General features: G+C 37.7%; 1 protein-coding gene across 1 annotated transcript in view; it reads right to left on the reverse strand.

Moving 5' to 3' along the window:
• The window catches only part of LOC135480406 (carboxyl-terminal PDZ ligand of neuronal nitric oxide synthase protein-like), a 95,295-nt gene that overhangs the window by 15,288 nt on the left and 54,323 nt on the right, over positions 1 to 25,684 (reverse strand). The window contains 3 exon segments of the mRNA XM_064760237.1: positions 9,471 to 9,579; positions 11,034 to 11,092; positions 17,539 to 17,631. Of these exon segments, the coding sequence (XP_064616307.1) occupies positions 9,471 to 9,579; positions 11,034 to 11,092; positions 17,539 to 17,631 (261 nt within the window).

A 25,684-nucleotide genomic window follows, 5' to 3' on the forward strand; every position in this document is an offset into this window, starting at 1 on the left:
TTTCTACCTGCTATACAACATTTCCTCCAGGCTACACAATGTTTCCTCCATGTTATACAACGTTTCCTCCATGCTATACAACATTTCCTCCATGTTATACAATGTTTTTTTATTGGCAATACAGTGTTTCCTCCAGGCTTATGCAATGTTTTTTTCACCCAGCACTTTTGCTACTTCATATATTTATTTCTTTTCACAGCGGTTAAACTTAATACTTAAGAATATTTCACATGGTAGTTAGTTTTACAGGTGAAGGAAACCACTGAGCTTCAGCAAGTCACATTCAATGAGAAATAGCCTAGTGTGGAGTAAAACATATAGGTGTGTCAGTAAATATCATCCCTATATCAGTAAATATAATCCATACAAAGGTGCAATTCTAGCAAAAAGGTCAAAGACAGTGATTGGTAAGATTTATTTATGTATTTGACTGGTGTTTTACACCGCACTGAAGAATATTTCACATATACGATGGCTGCCAGCATTATGGTAGGAGAAAATCGGGCGGAGCCTGCAGGTTTCTGTCAGATCTTCCCATGTACTACCTGAGAGAAGCCAAATCATGTCAGATATTATTTGAATAACAAAAAGTCCAAAAGTGATGATTTAAAATCAGGGCTCATTCAAAAAGAAAAACAAACAAACAAAGTTGAAACACACCCAAGAACACACTGTGAACATTTCTGATTACTCTTCCCAGGAAGGAGCATTTGTGAATAGACCTAGGGGGGGCGGGGTGGGGTGGGTTGCTGGTGTTAGGTTTGTTTTTGTTACTTTGAAGGGGGTAAAGACTTCCAAGCTGTTTAAAGGTCCTTTCATCACCTCCCATTTGACCCCCAACAAACAAACGTCAGCGAAACCTAAAGGCTGTGTTACTCAAACCCTTTCATCAGCAGACCATCTCTCCCAGGCACATTCAGTGCCCTCACCACAGGGGGGTGGCCGTTTCAAGTTGCCAGATCTCCCCATGAACATGCCCTGATGTTTTTTCCACCTGGTTAGGGGGCAGTTTTATGGACATGTCTGACATACCTTCCATTGATAACTCACATGGTCCAGAAAAGAACTGAACTTTTCTGCACTGAAGCTACCTGAAGCTTCACTAAGGTTGAGACATTTCCATGGAGTTCTTGGCAAACTAACACAAGCTTTTTACATGAATTTACTCATTTCTTCATGAATGTACCTGTCTAGATTAAAATGCTAAAAGGTGAACCAATTGAATTCAAAAATTGTAAAAAATCAATTAAAAAGATAAAAATTTGCAAAATCTTAATATTTTTATGCTATTTTTAACGGAAGTCTTCTTTACAGTGAACATTTTAGTTTGGAGAGTGATTGCACATAAATTTAACATCACACATGAAGATGTTTTTAACCTTTAAATTTTCAATTTTGCCCTATTTATATACTAAATTTGTCATCATAACTACGTTTATACCACATTTCGATCGTTCCACAATTGTCTCAAAACTGTTAGGACCATCATTAAATCATCAGTTAGATTTTTCCTTTTTTTACCTGTTTGATGTTGACATTTTTTACCTGTTTGACATTTTTTTACCTGTTTGATGTTGACATTTTTTACCTGTTTGATGTTGACATTTTTTACCTGTTTGATGTTGACATTTCACTTACATGTATTATAAATAACAAGCATATTCAGGCAGCTCACATTCCATAAACAAGCAAAACTTGACCTGAGGGATAATTTTTGGGTGGTTACTCCCCAGAAACAAATGACCCATCAGAATACAAGAAATCTACAAGGATGAAAAACTTGAGCATGGATTTTAACTTGTTTTCAGACTTGATCTCAAGTTCCAGAAAGCTAACCTGTACTGAAGATTTTGTCAAAACTGAGCAACTTTTGGAACAGTTATTGCATCGAAACCAAAGCAAAATGGAACCAGATCTCCTTCCCTTTCCCAGAAGCACAGGTTTATAAATAAGGGAAAGACACCTTGAAATAAAGACCTAATTATCAGTCATACAAATGAAAACTCTCACCTTCATCTTTTACAAAGAATTAAATTTATTCATTCATATGTTTGAATTGTAAGGTCAGTTCCGGACCGCCTCAAGGGGCCATACTGAATATGTTGGCTCCTTAGCACTGGCATATTTATGGTAAGAATTATCAAAGTGTTGATATTTGAGTGAAATGCTCATGCAGCTGTTATTGTTGCAGATGTCAGTAAAATGACAAGAAATAATAAACAAACAGCCAGTATACCCTATGAGGAGTCACAGCTAACGCAACACTTTCTTCAGGTTTCTGCTATACTAACACAATCCTCTGGTTGTGTAATCTGACAGGTTTCCCTAACACTCTAAAGCGTATCACCTCAGGCAGGCAGCGATCTCCAGGGAAATCGCACGCTGGCACCTAGCGCTGGCATCTATCACGGAACGTTAGCAACAGGCGAGGGTACAAACACTGAGTTAACGCAGTGGGATTGATCACTGACAGCAGTTGTCTCTCACAGTCGGAGCCACATAATCCTGTCAATATGCAAGTTATGGATTATGTTGTTGAAATGCTATATATATATATATATATATATATATATATATATATATATATATATATATATACACACACACACGCTCCAGTCCAATGGAATATTAGAACAATGTCCATTTTTTGTCTTTTCCGACTGACTGTTTTTTTAGAGCCAAACTCAATCATGAATTTTTCACTTACATGATGGTGGCCAGAAGACTGTAAGCAACCTACAATTTTTCCAAAACAAGTGTACGTTTAGACAAACAATATCACTTTTGGTGCAGAAATTTACATTATTCCAGTAGGTTATCATCTTACCTTTCACAAAAACCTCAAAACACCCACCTGGGATGAATAGAATGCTCCAAATCCAGACAATTGAGCAACTTTGTCATGGTTGAAATTTTGGGCCATTTATGGTATCGTACATGGAGAAATCAGAGTACAAGCCTGGAGTAAACCAGTAAGTATGTATGGTTTGTATGTATGATTGCCTGGAGTAGACAATGGTATCCAGTAAGTATGTATGGTTTGTATGTAAGTTTGCCTGGAGTAGACAATGGTATCCAGTAAGTATGTATGGTTTGTATGTATGTTTGCCTGGAGTAGACAATGGTATCCAGTAAGTATGTATGGTTTGTATGTATGTTTGCCTGGAGTAGACAATGGTATCCAGTAAGTATGTATGGTTTGTATGTATGTTTGCCTGGAGTAGACAATGGTATCCAGTAAGTATGTATGGTTTGTATGTATGTTTGCCTGGAGTAGTCTATGGTATCCAGTAAGCATGTATGTTTACCTGGAGTAGACAATGGTACCCAGTAAGTAGGTATGTTTGCCTGGAGTAGACAATGGTATCCAGTAAGTATGTATGGTTTGTATGTATGTTTGCCTGGAGTAGACTATGGTATCCAGTAAGCATGTATGTTTGCCTGGAGTAGACAATGGTATCCAGTAAGTAGGTATGTTTGCCTGGAGTAGACTATGGTATCCAGTAAGTAGGTATGTTTGCCTGGAGTAGACTATGGTATCCAGTAAGTATGCATGTTTGCCTGGAGTAGACCATGGTATCCAGTAAGTATGCATGTTTGCCTGGAGTAGACCATGGTATCCAGTAAGTATGTATGTTTGCCTGGAGTAAACCATGGTATCCAGTAAGTATGTATGTTTGCCTGGAGTAAACCATGATATTCAGTAAGTATGTTAGTTTGCCTGGAATAGACAATGGTATCCAGTAAGTATGTATGTTTGCCTGGAGTAGACCATGGTATCCAGTAAGTAGGTATGTTAGCCTGGAGTAGACCATGGTATCCAGTAAGTAGGTATGTTTGCCTGGAGTAGACTATGGTATCCAGTAAGTAGGTATGTTTGCCTGGAGTAGACTATGGTATCCAGTACGTATGTATGTTTGCCTGGAGTAGACCATGGTATCCAGTAAGTAGGTATGTTTGCCTGGGGGTTACATTACATGTACTTAACAAGTTTTCAGTCATGTGACAATGAGGGGTCGTTTGGTGTGACACATAAACTCTCTTCTTGTGGCAGGGAAAGGTATTCTCGCAGGCTGAGTTACCACTTGCTAATGAAGTGAGCTGTCGTTTTGTTGGAGGACAGAAGTTACATGAGTTAAAATACAGGTACCTTTCGCTGCCATTCAATTAATAACTATTATCACTATTTTAAATCAATAACCAAGCCTTTCTTTTATTAAGAGATATGAGTGGACTCAACTATAGGTTGCTTACAGTCTTCTGGCCACCATCATGTAAGTGAAAAATTCATGATTGAGTTTGGCTCTAAAAAACAGTCAGTCGGAAAAGACAAAAAATGGACATTGTTCTAATATTCCATTGAACTGGAGCGTGTGACTGCTGGATAACCCCTCAATGGCACCAAATGTCTGCATAACTCACATGTTTGCTATCAAGACAACACAAAAACTAACATGCAGTGAAATCTGTTTCTTTTGAATAGCAATCACCAAAACTTTTTCCAAACCAAAGATGTGTCAGGTCAAATGACAATTTGCCCAACGAAGACGTCACTTTTACGACTTCTGATATGCCGTGGCAAAATCAGCAAGCCTTCTTGGGGAAATGATATCTTCTAAACAAACATCATACCCTTTAACGTGGTAAGATAACATTTTTACAACAGGAAACAAATGTTCACTGAATTCTTCAGATAACTACAACATTAGAGAGTATAACTGATTAATGTGAATCACTGCAGAAATGTTACCTCCGTACGGCAAAGAGCTACAGTCAGCTACGGCACTTTTGATAAAACTTTTTGGCAACTTTGATAAAATAAACTGGATCATTTTTTGATAAAATTTTCAACAAATCTGCGCCAAACACAAAGTAATTACGATGACGTACTACATGGGAGCAATATCATCGTTATTACCACATCTCATTACCTTAAAGCATGTTATTAAAACAGGGTTGTGGTAAAATTGTGAAGCTACTTTGATGAGCTGATGGTGGACAAAGTGACAGCTGTGAATCACTCAGGTTCACCATGTAATTGAACGTCAAGTGGGATAAATATGTTTGTTATCAACAAACTCTAAAGGTACAGAGGTGACATGTGATATGTAGAGAACGCTAGGTGATATAACGTCATGGCTGTGTACTATCACATTTGTAATTACAGTATAGTAATTAATACAGTTTTGCAATTACAGTATAGTAATTAATACAGTTTTGTAATTACAGTATAGTAATTAATACAGTTTTGTAATTACAGTATAAAAATTAATGCTGTTTTGTTATTACATATTTTACTAAATCAGCCTAGAATCATGGGAAATTTCTCAAACTTCACACCTAACTGTTGATATACATGTGAATAAATATTACCAGTAGAATGAAGTACCCGGATGTTTGGACACCATATATATTGCTCTCTTGAGTGAAAACCATTAAGTTCAGAATCAGTCACTACTTTTACATAAAGCTGGGGCTATTATATACAATAGGTTATAATATATGTACAAAATAGTCCCAGCTTAAAGGGATACAGAAATCATTCTGATTGGTTAGTGTGGGAGACAGATAAGACCGAGTTATGCTTAGCCAATGAAGTTAAATTTTGGGTATGGCACATTTATTCAAATGTGTCTATATATAAGGGTGTAGGGTTTAACTCATGGAATCCTATCTCCACTGTCAGCCAATCAGTGCTGATTCTGTACCCCTTTAACACATAAAGGCTCATATTTTAACAATATTTACAGAACATGTTAAACTTCATGTCTAGTACAATAATACCTACATGTACGTCCACACATTAATGATTGCTAAATGTTTAATCTTATCAAATTTATTTACGTACAAGGCAGATGTGTTTGCGTGAATATAATCCTTATGAGTCTAAACCTCTCCCTACTTCAAATCAATATTTTTGCAGTATAACTTCAAACAAACGAACTTCACAATATGGTTCACTTTTTTCTGCTGACATGACCTATCTCTACTGGGTATAATCTGTCTTACTTTAATTCTTTCGACTCCATTAAATCACAGATATTGCAGACTGATGTGTTGCAGGAGGCTTTTGTCTGTGACAGATACAAATGGATCGTACTGTTTTTCTGTGACGTTTTTTCCCTCATTACCAGGATGACATAACGACTATCTCGGCCATTAACGAGGCGTTTGTAAAGAACAATGCCAGCTGTATGACAGTAAACTGATCATATCTCAATGTGTGCCTCATTAATGCACGCAACCCACAAACCTATTACACCAGTTACCATGGTAACGGGATGAACCGTGCAACAAAATGCAACAGATTGACAAGTTTTCGTGTCTACTTTCATCCCAACCGTGTTTATAATTACCAAATACTGGTTTTTACAAATGTCATGGAAAGATTTATGCATATTCGATAGCTGTGATATTCATTATTTATACATTTTAAAACCATAACTCCAGAGGAGATGAATGGTATTACAATTTACCAAACTCTCTTGATTTATCGTCAATTGGGTTTTAAAAAAATACAGAAAACCATTTGAGAGAGTATTAGAAACAACTCCTGTTCCTTTCCCCAATTCAATCGTAAATTTCAACAGTGCTCTAGGGCCAGGAGTGCTTTTCCTGCAAACATGACTGATGTATGGATCAGGATTCTTTCAGGGTTTTTCACACTGAACACGACACTGTAGTTTGAAGTCAAATTTTTTAGCAACTCACAACAATGACTTATTTCTGGCCTGTCTGCTTTTTATCCAATCAAATTCATATTCTGGGAAGTCACCTTCTTTGTGCTATGAAACAGTGGTTCTGATTGGTTGGAAGGTTTGAACTCTCCATGTAAAGATTATCTCACTGGATGGGTTTTAACACAGGTACATGTATCACTACATATGTGACTACTGAAGTTAGAAAATGTCAGAGTTGCCATAAAACACAAATTTATAAGTCTAAAATGACAGAATAAAGCTCTTTGTACCTCATTCCCACGAACAAATCCACCTACACATAGCCAGCCTGAGTCTGGCTTAGAAAAGTAAAGTACAGTCAAACCTGTGCTTACGGCCACTCTCTACCGCAACTGAATGATGTTCCATGTCAAACGACCTGTAATATGCAGACACCTGTCTAACCCGGCCAGTATCCACTATATACTGTAACAAAGTCCAGTATCAACCTGTCCAGCGGCCACTATATATTGTAACAAAGTCCAGTATCAACCTGCCCTACGCGGCCAGCAGCCACTATATATTGTAACAAAGTCCAGTATCAACATGCCCTATGCGGCCAGCGGTCACTATATATTGAAACAAAGTCCAGTATCAACCTGTCCAACCCAGCCAGTGGCCACTATATATTGTAACAAAGTCCAGTATCAACCTGCCCTACATGGCCAGCGGCCACTATATATTGTAAGAAAGTCCAGTATCAACCTGCCCTACACGGCCAGCGGCCACTATATATTGTAAGAAAGTCCAGTATCAACATGCCCTACGTGGCCAGCAGCCACTATATGTTGTAATAAAGTCCGGTATCAACATGCCCTACGCAGCCTGTGGCCACTATATACTGTAACAAAGTCCAGTATCAACCTGCCCTACGCGGCCAGCGGCCACTATATATTGCAACATAGTCCAATATCAACCTGCCCTACCAGGCCAGCGGCCACTATATGTTGTAACAAAGTCCAGTATCAACCTGCCCTACGAGGCCAGCGGCCACTATATATTGTAACGAAGTCCAGTATCAACCTGCCCTACGCGGCCAGCGGCCACTATATATTGCAACATAGTCTAATATCAACCTGCTCTACACGGCCAAGATTATCAAAAGTACTGTTGATCGGAGATTCAAAAATTTCAAAATGGCGGTAACAAACTTCGTCAGCTTGGATAGTAATTAAAAATTTGCAATGTTGTGACCTGCATCTTTGTCTTGACCAGTGAAGTTTGCCTGGCCATTATCTTTGTAGGCACCTGGAGTTGTGCCTTCCTTCTGGTTTGTGAAATATGACCTCTCATAAACACCTGTTGAACCTCCCTGATCCGCTTACAAGTATGTTGTTGTTGCTTCAAGGGCAATAGCAAACCGAATAAATTTTCATACAGCTCGTTGGTCTAGCTGCGATTCATAGTCCAAAAGTTTATTGGAATATCCCAACTGGCGCAAAACTGTATAGATCATGAAAATATTGGTGGGAAAAGTGCTCAAGTCACACACGTGCTGACTTGAAACTCGGGTTGTAAGCGCTTGTATATGTACACTTTGTGTGAACATCATGAAGTCTTCAGGCTTATAGCCTCACTGCTTAATTTTTTGAGATATAATATTGGTATATACTGTTGTTGTATATCTACTAAATATATGTAGGCATAAACATTGACCATATCTGACATGAGTAATGATAACACAGAAATGTATGGGCTCAGTCTTTTACCACCTGCTCTAAGTGGCCACTTATATAGTTTCCCTTCAGTGGCCACATTCGACACGGTTGACTGTACTTCTTGTTCACACATGGGTAACTACAGCGACCTTGAGCTGGCTTAGAAACCATGCTTTAATTAAATGGTTATATCAAGGGACAATCTAACTGTCTGTATGTATAGGAGGCAACTACAGGTCTATAAAGACATCGACCTTCCTCCAAATCCATCTGCTTAAACCTATCTTTTTTCAGAAGGACTATATCAAAATTTTTCAGAGAAACATTTGTTTTCAAGCCAGATCAGCACTGTAGACATCATAAGTTTTGTCAAAATATATCCCTGTATTTTGTGAATACATCTTCGGATTAAAGATTGAACACAATACATGTATTAACACCCATTTTCCTTATTTATCCTTGCACTTATGAAAATGCAATTTCTGTACCAAAACACCATCATTTTGGAGACTCACTTTGTGTAAGTGGGCCATTCTGAAACTTCTTTGAAAGGCAGCTTTTTTGAAAACTTCTATCCAGTGAGTAAGAACTTCTATCCAGTGATCATCACAAGCCACATGTTTAAACAACAACTGACCAATAAAATAAAAAAACTGTCTGATTCTTCAATCAGGTTTTTCAAGTGAAGGTCATGAAGACAAGTCATTAAGTCTTCTCCATCTTGTTTACTGCAAAGGACCCACTTTTTCGAGACATAAAACTTCAAAAGGGTTAAGTTATTTTGGAAACCAATATGGCTGAAGAAAATGACTGAGACTGTCTTTATTATCAAACTGTAAAGTGACCTCATGTCAAGGGACACAAATTTGTGTCCCATCCAATCAGGCAGCTTGATTTAGCACTTTTTGGACCTTACTTTAGAACATTATTTCTATGTGAACATAAATCTGTAACAAGTTTGCAATCATTTTCACCTCTTTGTAACATAAATCTGTAACAGAGATGTCTAACAAATTTTCAACTGTTCTCACATCTTTGTAACATAAACAAGTAACAGAGATAAATTTGTAACAAAGTTTGCAATTGTTCTCACCTTTTTGTAAGCCTTGAAGACGTTGCATTTGAACACATTTGTAGAGCCGTCCCTGGCGATGTAGCTCCAGATCTTCAAGTCTTGAGAGTCATGGGAAACATAGAATATTCTGTAACGAGAAGTTGTTAATTGATTGATTTATTTGAGTGGAGTTTTACGCCATATATTCAAGAATGTTTTACCTACACAACGGTGGATAGCATTATGGTGGGAGGAAACCAGGCAGTGCCACTTTTACCACAGAAGTCCAATTAATGTGTGGAAGTAACATGAAGCTAATCAAAAAATGTTTCGTGACATTTGTAATTAAGGTTAAAAATTGCTTTCTACAGAATAAAGGTCATCTTTACTGGAATCTTATCAACGTTGATTAGCATTTATGGCAAACAAAACTACAAAAAACTTTGGTCCTAATATATGACTACAGAGGTACATATAGAACTTGTAATTTAGAGCGTAAACTAAAACAGATTTTTGGACAAATTGTAATGTTCTTGTTAACAAAAAAAAAATGTATATTACAATGTATTAGTTTCTCCTGTAATGCTGTGAGGTCATCAAGATGGGATGTGGACAGGAAGAATTATGGTGAATTAAATGATGACAAGGCCCTGCTGCCAGGTGTTTGACAAGCCAGATCCTGATTCTGTAAAACACTCTAACAATGTACCCACCTCCTGGCAGTAAACCATTACATGTAGTCATTTCAACTAGAAATTAAAAAAGTCTACTTACCTGCAGATTGAATGATGCATCACTAATAACCAGTTCTCACCTGTACTTCGTAATAACATTCCCCTTGAAGCCTACTTACCTGTAAATTTGATGATGCATCACTAATAAACCTGTTCTCACCTGTAATTTATAACTTTCCTCTTGAATCTTACTTACCTGCAGGTTGGATGATGCATCACTAATAAACCTGTTCTCACCTGTAATTAACTTTCCCCTTGAAGCTTACTTACCTGTAGACTGGAGGATGCATCACTAATAAACCTGTTCTCACCTGTAATTTATAACTTTCCCCTTGAAGCTTACTTAATTGTAGACTGGATGATGCATCACTAATAAACCTGTTCTCACCTGTAATTAACTTTCCCCTTAAAGCTTACTTACCTGTAGACTGGATGATGCATAACTAATAAACCTGTTCTCACCTGTAATTAACTTTCCCCTTGAAGCTTACTTAATTGTAGACTGGATGATGCATCACTAATAAACCTGTTCTCACCTGTAATTAACTTTCCCCTTAAAGCTTACTTACCTGTAGACTGGATGATGCATAACTAATAAACCTGTTCTCACCTGTAATTAACTTTCCCCGTGAAGCTTAATTACCTGTAGATTGGATGATGCATAACTAATAAACCTGTTCTCACCTGTAATTAACTTTCCCCTTGAAGCTTAATTACCTGTAGATTGGATGATGCATCACTAATAAACCTGTTCTCACCTTTAATTTATAACTTTCCCCTTGAAGCTTACTTACCTGTAGACTGGATGATGCATAATTAATAAACCTGTTCTCACCTGTAATTAACTTTCCCCTTGAAGCTTACTTACCTGTAGATTGGATGATGCATCACTAATAACCTGTTCTCGTCCCAGTGCCACTGTGACTTCTGAAAATATGCAAATATGGATTAATAAATATAAATATCATGCCTATATGCAAAATTCATTTAGAACCCATTTCCTACATATCACAAAACAGAACAACTCTGATATCATAATCAACTGAACATTAAACTGATGAAGTCACTATAAAAGCAGAACAACACATTAAACCATACAACTGAAAACATCTACACAAAAATCCAGATTGCACTGTTGTTGTGGCGCTTATTTTGACTGTGTCGGACACTCGTGAAGGTGTGTCAGCAACCCGCAGATGGCGTGGATTTCCCAAGGGCCTTGCCCAGTTTCCCCTCACCATAATGCTGGCTGTCATGGTATAAGTGAAATACTCTTGAGTACAGTGTAAAACACAATCAAATAAACAAATAATTAACAGGGTTAATTGTCTTAATACAGAAAATGTCCCTGTAAGGGTTAATTTGTCATCACCTGATTGGGGAATTCTCTGTAAAAACATACCAGATTACATGTATTTCTACAAAAACACAACTGTTACACAGCTTTATCTTTAAAACATCCCCTAAGAGAAACATTCTCTTCCAAAAACAAACATCTGTTGGAAATTTATGTTTGTATTTATAACGAGAGGCAAGAAGACATCAAATTGTAAAACATAAAAAGAACATTATTATCGTGCAAATGTTGATGACTGCACGAATATTGATAACACGCATTTCCATCTTAATTACACAAATGAATCTGATTGGATGCTGGATCATGTACAGTAATAAAGGTGCTTAAAAGCAGTAACCAAAGAAGAGTGGCTTTCAATTCTATTGAACTTCAAAGCAACTTCAAAAATTGTAATTCAAAAAATGAAATCAGTAGTCCAGTAGTTATATTTGAAGGAGACAACAGCAAAAAACAATGTAATCACCATAATCAACTTCGCCTTTCAGGGAATTTTTGCCACAAAACTGTGTAAAATTTCTTCAGCAGTACAATTTCTGCGATAACAGAGGAATTGTAGCAGGTACTTCATGAAGGATCAATCAATATCATATCTAACAACTTTTTATCTTGGATCTCTTCTCACGCCATCTATTTATCGCGGCAATTTCCATGAAGGTCACGCACCAAAGAAAACTGAAACGATTTTCTTCTCACAATTTTCTTGAAAGGGAATTTTTTCTCATAAACTGGCTGAAGTTATCCAACAGTGAATGTCAATTTGCTTCCATAAAATCGCTTTATCCTAGGCCGTATCCCTCTTTGGTGTCAGAAAATTGACGCTTGTAACGGTCACTCCATACGTAAGAAAAACTCAAATAGCTCAAATTGCTTCAACAATTCTTCTTGATAGCTTTAATCTCAGGGCAGTCTATTCAACAACCAGAATGGGCCGTTCTCTTATCAAGATCAGAGCACAGTCCAACTATTCGTCAAAATTTCTGTTTTTACGAGAGATTTTGGCCATAAATCTTGAAAGGGTTGTCACTCGATGTGCTTGAATCTATCCTCTTTCCTCACAACATACGTCTGCGCCAGCGTTCAGTTATTAGGCTCACCGAGCGAAAATGATAGAACCACCAGCTTTTCCCCCTGACAGATTTATGTTGTGGAAAACAGAAATTGGGTTGAGCGCATCTGATTGGTGTTGTAAATAACAGTATCGCCTTAGCTAAATATGAGGTGCAATTTGAGCAGGCAGTCAAAGCCGCCATTCATAACAACTCCAATTTAGCTACAAATTGGCAGGGTTTCTGCCCAAACAAAAACTTAACTTTTTTTCCATTCAGGTGGATTGATGGATTAATTCTGGCCTTAACATTGAATAACCGACAGACTTCATTTTACGAACAAGCCTCTTCCAATCCACACATCACTATTTCGTTATCGTGACAATTTTTCTCTAGCCTAGTGAGAATGTCTCCCTAACATTAATATGTCATTCAAACCTCGGATACTATCGTGATATCACATTGTATTACGGTCAATTCTGTCAATGATTAATTGACCTTGTCAGTGGTTGCCCTTCATTTAATTTGTTGAGATTGTCAGTGATTTGGAGAAAATACAATTTGACCGGGCATAGCTGAGGTGTTATGATATGCTTCTCTAGAGCCTGTTACGTGTAAAATGGTGACAATGATAGATTACTGAAGTCTTAAATGCGAAATACTTTAAACCTGCGGAATAACAACTGGGAACAATGTTCTTTTAAGAGATAACTAATCTTGAAAAATCTTTTAAACTTTTCATTTTTGCGAACGCTTGTTCTTATGTGTCTTAGAACTACATATTGTTGATGTAATATTTCAACCTTAACTTTTCTTTATGGGGATACAAAATCAATGCTGATTGGCTAATTAAATGTAAATGACGTAACGCTGTTATAACTTTGTAGCAAATTTCAATATATATTGTAAAAAGGTGACAGTATCTATTTGAAAATGTTCATTTCATTGTCTGACATCTTCATTCGCATCGGAAGCTAAAGACCACGTGATCTTGGTAACAAATGGCGTGGGTGAGAAAACAGCCCTCTCCCCTTAAGTTATTGCATACAAAAATACCTGTTTTTGAGTCACTGTCAGCGATCTTGTGTCTGTTGGATCTGTATCATTTTCAGCTTTCCAGATAGTCTGAGTATTTGTGCAGAGCTTTCGGCACGTTATTTTATGCAACTATATCTGACTGTTCGCTAGTTAGGTGGCAAAAAGTGACCTTTCCCCAATGCCTTAACATTGGACGGCCATTTTGTTTTTGAAACCAAAGGTGGTCACGTGACCTCCAACTTCGACCTGTCTTACAGAATTCATGTATTCAATGTAAAAAAGGGTTGTTCTGGATCTGATTAAAAAAACAGTTATTCTGCACTGTCAGCCAAAAGTAGCTGTTATGCTCCTTCTGTTTTGTTAACACAAAACACTGAGAAATCAGATATTTATAAAACATACAATCATATTGGCTAAGAATGTTATGTTTCTGCTGGAATTTATTTCTCTGTCTTCTGGTGTGTCAGTAATTTTATGGAAAAACTTGTGGAGGGTTTTGGATAAACTTTTTTTTTACTCTTAAGATGAACTTTGAAACCGTAACAATCCGCTCTATTTTGATGGTGCAAATCTGTATAGGCATCCACACCCAGAAGATCTTTCCAACAATTCTTCTCCACTGCCTGATAGCTAGGACACAAATGCATAGTTATATCCTATAATCTTGTAAAAGTTCCTTACAGAATTCTGTCCCTTTGTAGGAACTCTTCACGGATGCTTTGTACATGGACATAAGTTTGTGTTCTCAGGATGTCTTAATTCTGGTAATGCATAATGTAAGTCTTAATTTATTTATTTATTTCTTTATTTATTTTATAAACGTAATATAAAAACTGAACTCCTCATTGGTAAAGGCAGCATTACTTCAGCGATATTGTGATGATGATTATTCGATTAGTGGTTTTAACACTGTACACTGCATTTCACTACCATACCAGGCAGTCAGGATTCGGGGTCTTGTGGTTGGAGGAAGCCAGTCCTCAAGGTTACTATTTTACCTGTCCTATCTCTAGATGAACTGATCTGTCAGAGCCTATGGGGAAATAAGTACTAATTTGTTGAATTCCTCTTTTTCCTGATTCCATTCCAACTGTGAAGTCATTAGTGATGAGTTTATTACTGGAACATTCACAACTGAAGCATCATGATTGGCTGTGGTCAGAACTCATCCTGGACTGAGGGACTATGTCAAGTGGTTATGTGTACTTCACAGGTTTGCACAGGTGGGACCATGTGTAAGACAGCAGAAGTCACACAGGAATTGTCGCTCAGGTGTATGAACTTATCTTGCCACGTTCCTATTCTGCAGGTGACACTGCACGGATTGTCGAGGCCGCTGTGTTACACACGGCATATCGTCACACAGCTTTGCCATCAAAGTACCGTTCTCAATCAATTTTCACAGCAAAGGTCACACCTTTCATGTCCTTGATGTGTTTACTCGCTTCGTTAGTGCTCAATGACCAATGCTCCTGCTTAGATGTGATTCCCTCAGCAGTCTCGAACAGAATTGGATTTCAGGGAAAATATGTTTATAGAAGTAATAAGGAATAGAGCCTGAAGTAATAAGGGATAGAGCCTGGAACTGGTTATGAGGACAGATAATATAGATGTACCTGCCTGGCAGTCCATCACTGGTATGGCAGGCAGCACCAGTACATATGGCCACTGGATCTCAAAACGATCTTAGACTTAGGTTACAACTTCAATAATTAAACTTGGAATGTATCTTTCTGTTATTTTAGCAGAAATCCGTTACTTACAGTAACTTTCAGTACAGTAACTTACCCCAGAATTTACATTTTTAAGCAAATATTTTGACCTTGTCACATAAACAAGAACGAACAATTTTAAAGTGCTTTGAAATTTTGAGTTACATGTACATTGTACGTCTAACATCTGTATCTGTACTTGAAATGCTGTAAAACTGTACTATTCAAAAAAGGAACAGGATGTCTCAATTATTGACGATACATCTAATAATTCCTTGAAAATATGATTGTATAACTGTGCAGCAATACGGCTTATGAATACTGTTCGACTGTTTATGTTTAAAATGTCATATATTCAAATTTCATGACTCAGTCTTGGTGCAGTACAGATCTGACCTTATGGCAATACAGCATATTTTCAAACTGAGGCTTAAAACTTTGAAACGTTCAAATGGTATAAGGCAGAGGCAAAGTTTGGCAAGCCCTGGATTCTATTCTGTATAAATGAAGCGTATAATGCATCTGAGTTGTGCAACACTAACAAGAAACCTCAGTTAGTTATTACTCTGCCTCACTGAAAAAAGCAAGGTTTTCACTTCAACAAATTCTACTAATGGAATCCCACAAAACTAAAATTTATTTTTTAATCGGCATTTCCTTGAACCAGAGAGCTTAATTTGAAATTCAAGTCACACCGCTTTGGGATTTAGATTTGAAAATATTTGAAATGGAGAGTTTTTTGCAACAGCTTTGACGAAATAATGAATTGTATCAACAGTTTGACATTTGCACAGCTTTGTACTGAACAGGATCAGAAAATTGAGTATTCAGCACTGGAACAAAAAATGGCAAGAATCGATCATAGCTGCTTGGAAAGTTAAGGATTCTAACTCCTCAAAAAGTTTGGGGTTTTTTTGTGTTTGAAAGGGTTTTAATGTTTAATATGGCAATTTGGTGTATTGGAATTTATTGATGACGACAACAAAGCTTTTCAATTGCAGGAATTTATCCCTTCGCAACATGCAATGAATCTACTCGATATCATGTTTTTACCATTGACAAGTTCTGTTGACTTTTGGCCCAAACGTCAAAACTTTAAACACAGGAAACGTGAAAACAGGAAATCTGCTTTTCCTGCACATGCAATGTGCCCATGCTTAGATCACTTTATGGTGGTTAGTCCCTACAATTAATGTCAGGCTAAACAAATTTAATTTTGGAACTTCGCATGTTGTCTAACAATCACGCATGTGAATAAGAACAAGCATTTGGGGCTAAACTTTCCACAAAAATATCACAACACTCACTGCAAAAATATCACAACACTCACTGCAAAAATATCACAACACTTACTGCAAAAATATCACAACACTTACTGCAAAAATATCACAACACTTACTGCAAAAATATCACAACACTCACTGCAAAAATATCACAACACTTACTGCAAAAATATCACAACACTTACTGCAAAAATATGACAACACTCACTGCAAAAACATCACAACACTTACTGCAAAAATATCACAACACTCACTGCAAAAATATGACAACACTTACTGCAAAAATATCACAACACTTACTGCAAAAATATCACAACACTTACTGTAAAAATATCACAACACTCACTGCAAAAATATCACAACTCTCACTGCAATCTACCCTAAATGATCTAAAATTCGACCATAAAAGAGTATTTTTAGAGGCAAATAAATGTCGTAAGATATTACTTCTGGCGCTAAATTGAAATTTTGCTAGTAGGATATCACCCTAACTTCCAAACATCTCTGAAAGCACCTTTCTAAAATCAACAAATCTCCCAGACTCAGGAAAAATGAGCAACTAAATCATGGACAGGATCTTAAGTCATCTGGGGTAAGCAAAAGTTTAAATGATCTTAAATACTTGCTTTGAGATCCTAAGGCAATACTAGCGGCCACTCGAATGAACACTGTGCACATTATCACTTCATATTTACAATTATCACAATTCTTTTTTGTTAGCATGCGCACTGTAATGTCCAGATAATCAGTGAAGAAAAGCAATGCAGAAAATTATTGCATCCAGTTTTGAATTAATACTTACTCAATATCACGTATAACCCTGTCATGCTGAATGTAACCAAAGAGAACTACACGTATACCGTAATGACAGAACAGCACAACAACACATCCTGTGAGGATCATATTGTAGCACAGCTATAGTCCAGACCTTTCTTACCTTTTTCTTTTTCCTCATCACGACCTTGACCCCGTCCACTGACACAGTCAAGGTCACCTTCTTCTTTTTGATGGCCTTGGCCTTGAATTCATACTGAAACATGGAACAGGATTGTTTAATGAGACAATGTATCCAGCTGTGTTTGCTCTGTACAACTCCTATTAAAGACATGAATTATGATCATCTACCCCTTGAATCACAAAGCCATCTTACATGTAAGTCAAAATTTCAAATCACTTTAAAACTGTTATTTCTTCTGTAACAAGGCCAAAATATTGCTTGACAATGTATATTCTGGGTAAGTTATTGTAAAACAAATTTCAGCTAAAATAACTGATTGGTCGAAATGCATGACCTTTGCTGAGGGAGTAAAAGAGAAGGACAGTATGAAATATGCCGTTTTTTTTTTTTTTTCTTACACATTTTCTTCAATATTGGGGTACAATAGACTTTAACACCTCTTCAAATCCCTCGAACACTGGGCATTTTGGGAACGTGGCTCGGTACAAAACAAGGTTCAGTGGTATGAGGTTACAAAACAAAAACCCTTAAACATTCACTAGCTTATCCATCTTGGACATTTCGATTGTTTGTGAGGAGGAGTGCTAAAAGTGGAATGACACGGCTGACAGACCTTCGAGTGTATTATTTAATTATTTATCTTATGCTGTACTCAAGAATATTTCACTTATATAACAGCGGTAAGCACTATGGTGGGAGGAAACCCGGCAGTGTCCTTAAGCTGTTCAGTACGTCCACGTTTCCTGCGCCAGCTACATGACATTAGAATACTAGAATGATCCCTTCACGGCAACGTGCAGAATATCTTGAGAAAGCAAGGTCAACATACATTTATTCTCGATACCATCTTGCACAGCCACAGATATCAGACATGCAGAGATTGATTGGCCATTCTTTTTTCAATTTATGTAGACATAATTAGAACACCAAAATTATCTCAAAACAAAACCTACATGTGGCTACAATCTGTTACTCTCAAAACCTACATAAAAAACAAAAATGATGGATCTAGGTTCACACCACTTTAAACAGCCAGAATTACTTTTTTTCATTGCATCACAGTTTTTTTCCACGTCAAACTGATAATAAATTACATCCCTTTATCAGGCTCACTTTTTCCTATTCTTGGAGAAGCACAAATCCTATATGATGGGTGCGTATCTGTTAAAATCAATTTATCATCTATGGGTGTGTTTGCAGAGCAGAACAGCTCAGCTTGTAATCCGCATGAGAGAACAGCCATTTTATTGGCCTGAGTTTTATCAATCATCGTCTACTTCAGAATGTCTTTTTTTTTCGCCTCTCCCCGTCTCCTATTATTTTTAGTCTCTCGAGCCCATTTGAGAAGTCTATGGAATAGATTAGTACATTGGCCATTACTGCTTGCCAAATCTCGGAGCAACCTTGGGCTCCGCTAAAGTCAGACTCATTTGAAAGCCAAATTTATCTCCGAGGATTTTTTTCCCCCTGCTGACATAGCAGACGGAGCTTCAGGGCTTCTGACTCGAGCAATTCATGTCCCCAATCAACCATAGAAATGAAGAGCTTGGGGAACGCGACATCACATTTCACAATGACTCAATTCAATGCACAGGACTACTTCTAAAGAATTTGCCTGTCTGGCTTGTCGAAGTAGCACACTTGTGGTCATTTTTCACTCTTATTCTTTCACCCAGACTTCAAGCCGTAAGAGTTCTTCAACAGGAAATTGCAGAGTGGGCATTCAAAGAGCGAGGGGGGAAAAACTCAAAATACCCTCCATTACGATAATTCTCGGTGCAAATTATTGACTTTTGCATTTTTTCTCACCCTCACTGATCAGTTTGGAATGATCTGGGATTAGCCTTTTCTGGGGGAATCCCCAAGTTGATCGCTACTTTACTTGTTTAAGTCTCGTACAAGTTCTTTTACATTATCACAGATACATACAGGAAGGAATGAGGTAGATGACAATGGGGGAAAAGAGAGTAAAGAAAAATTTCGGATTTATACCCTAGGGAAATTAACGCAAGCTTAAAGTTAATTCCGGCAACGATTTTCCTTTTATCATCAAGTTAGAACGCCTTGAATTGCTAAGAGAAGTGAAATGCAATATCTTGTGTGTTATGATCATCATAGAAATAAAGCCAGTGTGTCTGCCAATATATAGAGGCAGGCCATATACATTGTAAAGAGGCAGACCACATACAGAGGCTGCCCATACTGTGTGGGTGTGTAGCTTTACATAATGTTGTATGGAATCAAGCAGTCTTCAGTCTACATCTGTCTTGTAGTTTTAGATGATGTATTGAATCAAGCAGCCTTCTGTCTACACGTCTTGTAGCTTTACATATTGTTGTATTGACACAAGCAGCATTCTGTCTACATCTGTCTTGTAGTTTTACATGATGTATTGAATCAAGCAGCCTTCTGTCTACATTTGTCTTGTAGCTTTACCTATTGTTGTACTGACACAAGCAGCCTTCTGTCTACATTTGTCTTGCGTGGAGGAGGTTGTTGGGCACCTGGAGAAACCATGCAAGTCTGAACAAGTTATAGACTCGACCCAGATTTTGTGTGTTTCCGGCTACAACTTGCATACAAAATAATAGAAAAATTTAACACTATAATCGCCGAGGGCTTATTGTGATAAGTTTCAGATTCCGATCAAAAGCCTCAGCACTTCAAGATGATAGGGATTTATTTAGTTTTTTATTTGACTGGTGTGTTACAGCGTACTCAAGAATGTCTCACTTACGCGGAAACCCATGGCCATCCGCAGGTTGCTGTCAGACCTTCCACCATACAACCAGAGAGGAAGCCAGCATGAGGTAGACTTCAAATCACAGTGAATGAAGATGATTGCAGCTGGACTAATGAGCACTGTTACAGGACAGAAATACTTGCTGAAACTGACACTAAACCCAAAGCAAAGACAATCGCCCACAACAAACACCTTGTTAGAGAACACATCATGTGTCACAAATAAGACCTTCCTCTGCCAGGCAGATGAAACGCTATTACCAGGGCATTATGTCGAAGCTTAAGGCAGTCTGGCCTGTGTGTCAAACAGATTTTGTGGCTCCGCAGCACGATGTGACTAAACCACTAAAGCTTGTGTCAGTCAGATAAAACACTGATTAATCATGGTTTAAAAACAGGATTTTCCAGAAAAACAGAATGCTGCCAAGGTGGGCACCGTTAAAACACGATGTAGATATAAGTTCCTGGATAGAAATGTGGAAGTACAGCTGAGGAATGATCAATCATATACTGTCCAAGAAAACTTGATCGTAAACAAATAAACAAACGGTCAACAGGTGCTCCAGATGTTTCGATTTTATTCCAGCCTAGAAAACAACTGCTGTGAGTTTACAGATGAGGGAAATATTTCAAAGAAAAACTATTATGACATCTTATTTTACTACTATGTGTAGCTAAACAGTTTAAAATTTGCAGATTTTTTTTTTTCCAATCCAAAAAACCATTTGTAAAAGCATATATGCATCAATGTTATAATTGATGTGCTTGGTATGTCCAGTACCAACAGGCAACCTTCTCCTCACACAAGGTTGGGCCTACAGGTATATTAAAGCAACCTTCTCCTCATACAAGGTTGGGCCTACAGGTATATTAAAGCAACCTTCTCCTCATACAAGGTTGGGCCTACAGGTATATTAAAGCAACCTTCTCCTCATACAAGGTTGGGCCTACAGATATATTAAAGCAACCTTCTCCTCATACAAAATTGGGCCTACAGGTATATTAAAGCAACCTTCTCCTCATACAAGGTTGGGCCTACAGATATATTAAAGCAACCTTCTCCTCATACAAGGTTGGGCCTACAGATATATTAAAGCAACCTTCTCCTCATACAAAATTGGGCCTACAGGTATATTAAAGCAACCTTCTCCTCATACAAGGTTGGGCCTACAGATATATTAAAGCAACCTTCTCCTCATACAAGGTTGGGCCTACAGATATATTAAAGCAACCTTCTCCTCATACAAAATTGGGCCTACAGGTATATTAAAGCAACCTTCTCCTCATACAAGGTTGGGCCTACAGGTATATTAAAGCAACCTTCTCCTCATACAAGGTTGGGCCTACAGATATATTAAAGCAACCTTCTCCTCATACAAAATTGGGCCTACAGGTATATTAAAGCAACCTTCTCCTCATACAAGGTTGGGCCTACAGATATATTAAAGCAACCTTCTCCTCATACAAGGTTGGGCTTACAGGTATATTAAAGCAACCTTCTCCTCATACAAGGTTGGGCCTACAGGTATATTAAAGTAATCTATCAAGTCCAGAGGCCAATTCCACAAAGCCGTTTCTGACTTAAGTCAAAATAAAAATTTATACCCCTTGTCAATGTTATCTTAAGATGAATGTGTCCAAATTTCAACTTCCAGTATCACAAAATAAGCATCATACAGAGTTTTTATTTTCTGACTTAAGTCAGAAAGGACTTTGTGGAATCAGCCTCAGGTGCATAGACCTAGCTCCTCTTTTAAAAATCAGGGCCTGTATTCATAGAAGTTTCTTGGAACATTTCCTTTTACTAGTTAAGTTATACCTTTAAATTATATTCTTACATAATAATTATGATCATGAATTGACTTCGCAGTAATTTCAAGCTTTTCTTTTCTACTTTCTTGATCAAAATCATTCTGAAGTTACGTCCTGGTATTGCTATACAGATGTCATCAATCTACTGTCTGGCAGCAACCTGCAGATGGTCGTGGGTTTCCCCCGGGTTTTGCCCGGTTTCCTCCAACCACAATGCTAGCTGTCGTCGTATAAGTGAAATATTCTTGAGTACAGTATAAAACACCGATCAAACAAATAAATAAATAAATAAAATCAAGTCTACTGCACACACACATATGCAAATACTTTTCATAACGAGCTTGATTATTTACTTTCTTTCAAACCACAGCGATTAATGTAAGAAAAGATGCAAGAATAACAGCATCAGCAAAATCAATCCTCTGCTCTTGGGAAAGACTTTGTCCTTGGGGATACAGTAGTAATTGCTTAGCTCTCTACTCCAAATGATTGCGGCTCCCTCCTAGTATATAGAAATCACGTTTGTCTCGGGGAAATAGCACAGGGCTCCGACCAGCCAATCAATTCTCATTTAGAGCGCGGACAAACGCCTAAATGATGTCTAATGCGCAGGTTCTGATGGGATTAGGCCTGCCCATTAAAACTTTGGCTCTTCAATTGACTTCTTCATCTAGCACCAATTGACTTCTGACTTAGCGCACAACAGACTGTCAGTGGTGATCCAAAATGGCCACCAGACATGCCAAAGCCGAGACCACGGAGGATTTACCACGGACATCTTAATAATCTACCATCAATGTTGCACGCATTAAAATAGATCCCTTCGCTTTTAAAACTGGAGATAAATTCTTCAAAATGATCGTGTATTAATTCTCTTTGAACATCCAATCAAAACTGACATATCTTACTGATTAATTTTGAAAGGCGATGTGTTCAGCTTTACAGGGTTAATGCACGGAAGGTGAAGGACACGAAAGGTGAAGGACACAAAAGGTGAAGGACATGGAGAACCAATTATTTGGTACATGCATAGCAGCATGGCCAAAATCCAGGGTTCAAGTAACACACTAATTATGCCTTTCCAAGACTGTTTGCCGGAATTCCAGGACTTTCATCACCAGTTCAATGACCCTCGTCATCGCCATGTTAAGTGCTTTCCACTTTTGGTAGACATTTCGCCATTTGTCCATCTGCAAATATTTCATTGTTCTATCGTGTGTAAATGGCATATCAAACATCAAATTTAAATCCTGCTCTGCTTGAATGTCAAGAATATGAAAGAAGAAGTTTTTTTTTTCATCACAGTAATCAATTTCCAGGACTTTCAAAGAAAGTTATTAATCTGCACACAATTTCCATCACTTTCATGACCTGGGAAGTTTAATTTCAAATACCATGAATTTTAACATTTTTTCAGGCACCCTGTCAAAGCACATATATACATGATAAAGACAGAAATCTCTATTCTTAATTTATCACGATGAACATGATTTGAATCACACCACAAAGTTGTCTTACTGTGGCAAGCTGATTTTAATGTTGTAACACGCATAGATCTATAACTTCCAACTTGGGGCCTCAGCATGACCTCTGTGGTTAGCATACAATGGCAAAAAAGCCTCTCACCAATGTGGTTGTGGTGAGTTTAAGTCCAGCTCATGCTGGCTTCCTCTGCCAGCAACCTGCGGATGGTTGTGAGTTTCCCAAGGGCTCTGCCCGGTTTCCACCCACCATAATGCTGGTCGCCGTCGTGTAAGTGAAATATTCTTGAGTACAGAGCAAAACACCAATCAAATAAATAAATAACTTCCAACTTTAATGGATCAGTGATAAATATAATTAATAATGTAAGATGAACGTATACATGTCTAATGAACATCTGCATGTAGCAAAGAGAATCTTTGCTTTTTTTCTTGATTCTCTTCACTTTGGTGCTCAGAAACCTTTCATTATTCAATTATCTCTGTAGTTCTTGTACTAATTGTTGGGGTGATCGGTAATTTTGGAGTCAGTAAGTGTGCACGGATTGAGATCGCACTGATATTAAACTGAGCTACTTTAATTGTGTTACTGGCTGAAATTGACTCCCAAGTCCCATATCTTGAGTCGGGGGAAATTGATTTCATCTTGAGGGGATGTGATGATCTCTGATCAGAGTCTGGGGAGCTTGAAATTGACCAGGGTCGAGGAAAGAAATCAAAAATGACATAACTTTGTTTTCCCATGATGCCGCCTACAGGAAATGATTTTTCGATTTATTGATCGACCCTGTGGAAGATGTACATGATTGGATCTCTAAATATATTATTCAAAATAAATCAGATTAGGAAAAAATATTTTGCAAAAAATGCTACCATTTGATGGAATCAGAATTGAAAAGGAGATTTATCAAGATTTTATATTAAGGAGTTCAAGAAATTGGTTTTGAAAATCCATTTGTATGTAGATCTGATTACTGGAGGCAATCCTATCTCAATTACAAGTATTTTCTTAGGGCTTTTTAATTAAACTATAGACCAATGAAATTCTATCTACATGTACATATACCAGGAAACATGGCACTAATTGTTGTGTTTGAGCATTAAGTGTACTAGTAGATATACCAAGAAACATGGGACTAATTGTTGTGTTTAAACATTAAATGAGAACCAGGTACACACGTACAGGTGTGATCAGGAACCAGGTACATGTACAGGTGTGATCAGAAACCAGGTACATATCCCTGAGTCCCTGTGAAGCCATCAAGCATGGCAGAATATCACCCAATGATATACGCTGGAGCCTCTTAAACAACGACAACATAATCAGCTTAACCTTTTCAGGGAGCCATCAGCCCTGTAATTTCAGAGCACTGAGTGGAGGCTAACAGCTTCATGAGCAATGTAGATGGCCGGTAATTCTCGTCTGAGACAGGCCAGGTTAGGCTGACCCAATGTTTCCATTCCATATTTACTCTCATTTCTCCCCCCATCCCCTCGTATGTAACAATTTAAGACAAGGTTTTATATCACGGCTTCATAACAAGACCTTACTGCCACTGCCGCTGATTCAACGCAATAACACAACATTCTACAATAACAGTGCAGTTATGCTGTGACTGTTCTGATTTGCCTCCCTTGTTACATAACAGATAAACAGTTTATATCGTGTTTTTATTGAATCCAAGAACTTAAAATTTTCAGGCAGAGCAGATGTGCATGTACCAGGTTATACCTTGATTTTATTCCCCTTGTGTAAGAACACCCATGTGTAACAACGTGTACCCATGTGTAATAACACCCTTATGTAACAGCAGCCTTGTGTAACAACGTGTACCCATGTGTAATAACACCCTTCTGTAACAGCACTCTTGTGTAACGTTATTACACAATAGGTAACGATTTTAATTCTGCATTTTTTTTTTTTTCAGAACATAAAATTTCCACACAGAATATCTCGGTCAAAGCCAACTGTTTTTGTCAGTGCATTTCTTTGTTTGACATTTCTGCACATCATTACTGGATGATAATACAGCAATATATGAGGGGAGCTTCCCAATCACAACAGGTTTAAGGTTCAATGACCACAAAAT

Source organism: Liolophura sinensis, chromosome 13, assembly GCF_032854445.1.
Source record: "Liolophura sinensis isolate JHLJ2023 chromosome 13, CUHK_Ljap_v2, whole genome shotgun sequence".
Classification (NCBI taxonomy): domain Eukaryota; kingdom Metazoa; phylum Mollusca; class Polyplacophora; order Chitonida; family Chitonidae; genus Liolophura; species Liolophura sinensis.